This window comes from Prunus dulcis, chromosome 8 (assembly GCF_902201215.1).
Source record: "Prunus dulcis chromosome 8, ALMONDv2, whole genome shotgun sequence".
In the NCBI taxonomy this organism is placed as follows: Eukaryota; Viridiplantae; Streptophyta; class Magnoliopsida; order Rosales; family Rosaceae; genus Prunus; species Prunus dulcis.
The window spans coordinates 3,530,450-3,538,304 of NC_047657.1; the positions used below are offsets into that span (position 1 = coordinate 3,530,450).

General features: G+C 37.4%; 1 protein-coding gene across 1 annotated transcript; it reads right to left on the reverse strand.

Moving 5' to 3' along the window:
• Positions 1 to 5: 5 nt before the first annotated feature.
• On the reverse strand, positions 6 to 6,826 carry LOC117637450 (protein S-acyltransferase 8-like). Its single transcript, XM_034372334.1, has 5 exons — positions 6,357 to 6,826; positions 3,967 to 4,152; positions 2,229 to 2,561; positions 1,832 to 2,065; positions 6 to 865 (listed from the first exon to the last, which is right to left on the reverse strand). Exons 1-5 carry the CDS (start codon positions 6,393 to 6,395, stop codon positions 356 to 358), a joined length of 1,302 nt encoding a protein of 433 aa, XP_034228225.1. The 5' UTR covers positions 6,396 to 6,826; the 3' UTR covers positions 6 to 355.
• Between the last annotated feature and the right edge of the window lie 1,029 nt (positions 6,827 to 7,855).

Sequence of the window (7,855 nt, forward strand, 5' to 3'; positions counted from 1 at the left end):
ACACAAAAGAATAAGGCCATTATACCAAATTGGATTCACCGTCGCAAATAGTTACATAATTCTAAGGAGATGGAAAAAAAAATATTAATTTACGAAAAATGGCAAAGACGCTATCCCCTTCATTCCCAAACAATTACAAACACATTCCTATTCTATTAGGAAGGAAATCGTAAACAAGCATTCCCACAAAAGGTCATATATGTTTTACACCTGAAGGGAATACATTCAACCCCCTTGACATAGTTGCGAGTTTCTGGTCAATGGCATTTCCTTCCCAACCTGGAAATGAACATCCAATAATCACAGATCATCAAAACACACGCCATCTTAAGATCAATAATTCAAACTACCCCCATCATTGAACCACATCCTTCGAAGTGACATGACCTCTACCTTCAGTGACATTCGTGTTACCAATGACCTCCGGTGCAATTTCCCAGCTCCCACTTCTCCTTCCCCAACTAGAGTGACGCGCATCAGATCGAATGGTGGGAGCCCGGTGATCTGAACCCAAAGCAGAGTCAACCTCTGAGGTATTATGAGGAGGTCCGTTGCTCCCTCTACTGCGTATGTCCTCATCAATTTCTTCAATGTTACGACGCTGCGAGATCTTCAACAGATCTTCACCAATATCTAAGTCATCCTCAACCTTTGAACGTGGATCCCCACCCAATTCATCTGGTTCTATTTCCCGTGCAGTGGGCAAAGGAGGAGGCCTTTGTAACTCCTCTTCAACGAAAGCCCGAAAGTTATTCCTTGAGGGTTTTAATTCTGTGCAAAATACTTCAAGAAAGTTATTTAAGCAACCCCGGTTGTAAACATTGATCCTGTTGTCAGCTCGGTACCTGAAGTTTTCATATGTAGTCTGAAAAGAGAGTAATGGTATCTGGATATTAGTATAATTAATAGAGGGAATACATTAGACTGTAAAGCAACAAATACTTTCTTCCAAAGGAAGGGGTTAAAATGATGATTCAAATAGTAAAAGGTATAACTAAGGACTCAAGATACTTTCCACACGGGGAAAAGAAAGCCACCAGACCCAAATTAACCATATACCTAATAAGTGAAGTTAGTGCCAGGTTTCTCTGTCTGACCTCTTCTTTTTTTCCTTTTTATCAGACATTTTCTGGGGGATGAGGGGAGTAAATACCTTGACAATTACCCTACATAGTGACATTAACTAAGTACAAATCTACATTGGTGAGCGAGCCTCATATAGAGTGACATCAATCAAGTACAGATCTACACTGGTGAGAGAAACGCCCACAGTTTTTAGTAGAAAGCTATTAGTGGCTGTCAATTGTACAGTTCCATCATAGACCAAGGGAGTCGATGTCGTACAAGTTACAAGAGATGGGGAAGCACCTCCAGCAATGACCAAACACACCATACATTTATCACTCAGTCACAGATCATCTGCTTTAAGTTCAATTCTTTAAACAAACCATCTGACACCTCAACATGAACATATTGACACAAAAGAAAACACCAATCTGAAATATTAATAATGCTCGAGTCATTTCTTTAACCCATCAGAAGGTTATATAATTAATTCAGCTTCTATCCTCACTACCGGTAAGTGACATGAGGTGCATACTTGCATTTATTTTAACTATGAGATCATAAACACATCTGAGATGCTGTCATCGTCAACTTAACAAAGAAGCATGTTAACAACTTATGGAATTAGTACTACCACTTGGGCCATCGCCAACATACTTTATGAACCTCATTTAGAAGGACTTGGACATAAAATTCAATTTTGGTAAAACCGATTGTGAAAGTCTCACGGTGAACCAACAAATACACCAAGAAGAAGATGACTGACCTGGTTGGTACCTATAAGGTACAAATGGAAGCCAGTTAGTCCACCAACAAACCAAAGAGAAATGAAACAATAGGCCATTAGTATCACAGATGCAGGAGATTCTTTCATTGCCTTCCAAACTGTCCCGTGATAATCGTCCATCAGAATTTTGATGTACAAAGCTGATAGTGAGAATACGTAGATGCAGAGAAGAGTTGCAGAAGAAACGAAGAGAAAGAAGTAACGATAATTGCACTGCACATAACCCAGACAATTAGATTTTCTAATACAAATGCCTCCTGAAGGAAATAAAAATGAACTACAAACAATAATACACACATCAATCTATCCAGAGCAATAGTAATGGGAAAAGTACAAATCACACAACACAATTATGTTTTGCATGTTAACATCATACCTGTCCAATGCATTGGCCCACCCAAGGGCAGTGGTGATCAAAGCGTTCCACACAATTGTTGCAAATAGAACAATGGGAGCAACGAGGTGGACGATATAGCATACAAGTGTCACAATACTTCACTCTCACAGGAAGACCATTGACCATCACTTCTTTTGTTCTAGGGAACTGAAGGCTTGGAGTCTGTCTTCCACCAGCATTAGCAGCCACTTGTCTTCCACCAACATCAATAGAAACTGACGGGTCATAACGAAACTCTTCCTCCGGTGGATGTGCATTTCGTGGAATAATCCCAGGGTCCCGTGCTGAAGTAAGAAAAAGAAGCACCAACACCTATCAAAATCAACTAAAGAATTAATTTATGCCAAAAACTAGGACAATAGAAGAGAGAGAACTGAAGTGGAAACACCATCGGAGAGACTGTTACCAATATGAATAAGAATGTTATCTAAGACAATGTAAGACAATGAAACAAGGGGGGAAAAAAACATTTCAGAGGGTGATGAATATCATAATCTGAATACCAGAGTTGCAAATCACTACACTTCATGGCTATGCAGTATGTTAGAAGAAGATTAACCAATGAATTATGATACATATATTCCAAAAATTAGGCGACCTTGAATCAAGGCCTTAAAATAAATGGAGAGAAAAATTCTTCTAACAGAGTTCAGGGACTATTCTTTTATGTTATACTATCTGATTGGAAAGCAGAAGTATCTAGAGTCTTGTTCTTGTCATCTGAGCTATTTTGATTTCATCTTTTCCGGTGGCTATTTTATAATCCTTAGAAATTGCTGTCAGGTCTTATAGGCCAGAGGACAACTTGCCCTCTATCCTCTATTTTGTACCCTTTGAGTTTCCTTTTATGTAAATTTGTTTCTTATCAAAAACCCCTGACAGCAGAGTAAGGCCTGTGTATAAATTTGTAGCGACACAGTTTTCCTCCATTTTTTAGTAAGCCAAACAAAGTCTGCTCTTTAATATTAATTGCTCACAATTTCCTATAAAAAATTATCTATTCTTTACAATTATAGAGAAAAGTCAATTTGAGTGAAAAGCCTCAAGACCTAAACATAAGATTTACAACAAATGAATCATGAGAGCTTGAAATGAATCTTAATCTTAATCACCATTACAACACCACCAATCACATGCCAAATGTTCAACTAACAGTGCTCATAAAATCAATTTCATGGGACTCTGGGATTCCGAGGTAAAACAGTCACTGGCAAGTTTGTAGAAGTGTCAATAGTAATATTTGCAGACCCAATGGAAGACAACACAGGGCAACCCCAGAAACAGAATAACATTATTATGCCTATTAATGGCCACATTACCCAAACCGTTCATCTGCATGCGGGCATGCCAAGCACATGACCTTCAATTAATTGATCACCATGACACTATCTCTCTCTGGTCCACCCCCACTTATCTAGCCCCACCACCCATCCAGGACCCAGCTCACAAACCCCCCGCCATCCCAACCCCTTCCCCTTATTCCATCCAGGCCCCCTCACCATTATTCACATTTACATAAAATAAAATAAAATAACTTCAATTGGACGAAGGGAACGCGTTGACTAACGTAGTCAAACACAGGGACCAAACTGACCATGCATGTAAAAGACAGGGACCCAAAAGGTATCTAACCCTAAAATAATCCTATACTAGATGAGTGCAAAATCATCAAAAACAAAAAACAAGAACCAAACAAATAAAAGGTTATGAGACTTACATAGATAGTAAATACAATTGCTACCACTAGTATTGCATATCCTGCATTATATGATGAAAACTCATGCCGGAGATGCCATGCAACAAATACACAAAAGATCACAACCGGAGCAATGATCAACAATAATGTGACAAGCAGTGACTTGGCATCTGGCCCAAATATCAACCTTCCACCGAGGATGAACTTCTGCAAAAGATGAACAGAAAGGAAGTTAAAGAACAAAATCAAAATTGAGAGTGGGGGGGAGAGAGAGTGGAAGAAGAGAACAGAATTTGATCAAACTAGAGCAATTACAGTAGGCAATGGAGATTATAGCTAGGCTCGTGATATTAAAAAGTCCATAAATCATTTGTTTTTCCTCAATCATTCAAATACAAACATAGAGCAAACAGTCATATAAGAGCTACAGTTGCAGTGCTGGAGTTCGGTCATTATGAAGATGTGTTATGTTCTTGCTGGAGCAAGAAACTGATCAACCTAACAATGATGAGGGCAAATAATTTCAGCTACTTCTGTATATAGACATACAGTTTACAAACAGGGCCCTCCTTAGAAGTGATTCTGTTTTTAGAGATCTCACTGGGTTCATTTTATACCCAAACTAAAAATCATTTTTTATCTTTTTTATCATAATCAGGATCATTTCAATGTTTATTTGAAACACAGTGTTCATCTACCTATTTGATCCAATTGGATGACTAAGTGACTTCTAATTAGGCTTTTTCTGTAAGGATAACCTTTGACTAAGTGACTTTCATGTTATTATTTAATGTGTTTAGTATAACTGCATCTATTCAACTACTAAATAGCAGTTTCAGCTTTAATTCATGTTATTGTACAAATGACTTAATAAAAAGGCTTAACAAGCTCAAAATATAAGCACCTCGAAAAATTAGGACAATAAACACTTATTCAAGAAATCAGATAACAAAAAATCATGAAGAAAGAGTGCCAGGGACTCGGGATAGAATGATTATTAAAACAGGCATTAAATTGCATGCCCATGCATATACATCTTAAGGTATCAATAAAAGAGCCATGCATGGCTTCGATCACATAATCTATTCTCAATGAGAATTGCATTTTCCATTCTTTTAATCAATGTGTGCTTTCATCCAACTGTAAACCTGGATTGCAGCATTGAGATAAGGAATGGGGCCTTCGGGTGGGAAAGAAACAATGCCAGATGACTCACAAACACATAAAACCAATGTGTTACAGGCCTCTTGAGGAGCAAGTTTATTGTCCTTACTTGGATAAAATAGCCAAACGATAATTAAGTCCTACAAAATTGAGGCTCGTGCCAAACAGAAATACAGCAGTTAGAAGCTAGGTTAAAGATCCTTTCAAACAGTATGTAGGAACAAACAGGATCTCTAGCCAGAAAATGCAGCTTTTGACATATACCTAGGAGCTGTAGGTCCTCCTCACTATGGCAGCTTATTCACTACAAAGATAAATACTATATAAAAATGGCTTTCCCAATGCTAAGCCAACTAATGTCAGCGTTTTCAACCAAAAAAAGTTCAAAAAATAGAAAGTCCAGATATGACGTGGTACTAAAAAAGTGTTATCTCCCCATACAATGAATTGCATCTAACAGAAGGGTGAAACATGGTCACAGACATAACATCAAATGGCAGTTCCTTTTTTCCTTAACATCAACTACAAGAAGTGGGCATCAAATTCACAACCTCGTAAAATGAATAAACCAAAATTACAGATAAAAGTCCGATACACCACCGCTTCACTCTCATACTTCCTCATATAATACTTACGTAAACCCCAATGCAAACCTTCATCTGTTATTCTAATAAACAGTTGTTTAACTTAGTTCGCTTGAAAAATACTCAAAATTTCCTTTCCTACTCATTTCTCCATGTTCTGAGCAACCAACAGATAGAAAGTGGGAATATAAATTTTAGGAAAATAAATAAAGAAAAACCAAAACTTTCCCAAATAAGAGTCTAAGCAACAAGAAGAAAACGAAAACCAGAAGCAATAAACTAGATGCTGCATTATACTTTCATTTGTTTGCCTAGGAAAAGCAAATGAAATAGAAGAAAATGGCAACTACAAGCTCCAAATGACCTTTTAAAAACAAACCCAGAAACCAATACCACTCAACTGCGTCCACCACCCGAAGCTCCTGAAGTTCATTGTTCCTTGTATTTCATCAAGCAAAAGTAAGCGTCTCCATTTTCAAAGCAACCAAACTGGAAATAAACTTAAAAAACCTAATTTGAACCAAACTTAAGACTGTAGCCAAACGAACACTGAATCAATCAAAACTCACTAATTTTCGCACAAACCAAACAAATCTAAAGCATACCCAAATGATAAATCCCAGTAAAAGATCCAAATTTGAAACCCAAGAAAGAGAGCCTTACATTACTTCCTTTCCACACTTCGTACACGCGCTTTGCCATGAGAGAACTCAACTCGCTTGTCTTGACGCACTAGGCAGGAACAGAGTCGAAGATTTGGAACTTGTGGGCGTTCATCTCCTTCGCATTCACACACTCCCCAAAACTCAAATCACAATGAAACCCTGCCGCACTCTGCTTTTCGGCGATTGAAGATAAATTCGACAACGGGCTGTGGGCTTTCTGAAGGATTCAAAAACGAAATGTAATGCCAAATGTTTTGTGAGATGGCGGTTTCAATTTCAGAAATTTGGGAGTGTGATTTTTTGTGTGGAATATTTTTTTGTGGAAAATTGTGTACACTCGGATATATAGGGAAATTGGAAAAGGGCAAAAAGAAACTAACAACAATAAATAAGAGGAATTTTTTGAATTTTGATCCGATTAGCCTGTAGTTCTGTAGGTTTAGGGTTCTTTTGGTTATAAAAAAGTTTTTAAAAAAAATAAAAGAAATATATGAATTTACTTGTCTACCCCTTAACGAGTATAAACCTTTTTAATTTAGCTGCCACATTTGGAACAGATGGCGGGCCATGTTTGATGTGGATGATCAGAGGCAGAGAGGCACAGATAATATGTTTCTTTATCACTTTTTTTTCACCTTTATTTTGGGTTTTTTATGATACCAAAGAATGCATGACCAGCCAGCCTAAGAGACTGAAGATCCTCTTTCTATGCATTTTGCATGTCTTCCATGTTTTTTTTTTTTTTTTTTTGAGTAATTAACGGTCATGATTGTGGTTTCCAGCATCTTATTTCTTTTGAGGCTTACATATATATATATTTTTAAATCAAAGATATATTTCATTAGATAAATTTTAATAGTATAATAAAAGATATCGACATGATGTCTAGAGTACAATCCTAAGACAACAACAAACTAACATGTTTGAAATAAAATTGACGCGCATAAAAGCAGCATTCTAGCTCACATCACTATAATTAACCATAAGCTCGAACAAAGTCCATAAACCTAACATAACCTAAACTCTAAGTCAACCCATGAGCCTAAATGAACCCTATCCCCACCACATCTTCACGGTCACACCAGCCACTACATCCATAACAAGTTTGGAGAAAATATGATTTCCAGGGGTCTACTTGCACATAAAAGCAAACAAATGAACGAAAACAACAACTTACCAAAGAACAATTGGGTGATTTGCAACAACCTATGTCAAAGACGATATATAACCAAATTTAGAGAACATAAGCGGTGTTGGAAAGTTGGTTTTAGGAGAATGACTTGATTGAGAACATAGCCCAAAAAGGGTGATGGAGAACTTCAATCTGAGCATGGCTTAGAAGATTTCACCACAAGGGGCATCTTATTCAAACACTCTAATGGACTTATTCATTAACCCAAAGGAAAAGACGAGAAGAGAATAGGGGAAGGAAGGGTCATGACGCTTCTTTTTCCTCCCCATCTATGGAGTTTTCCTTTGGGACTCATAGAGGAAGAG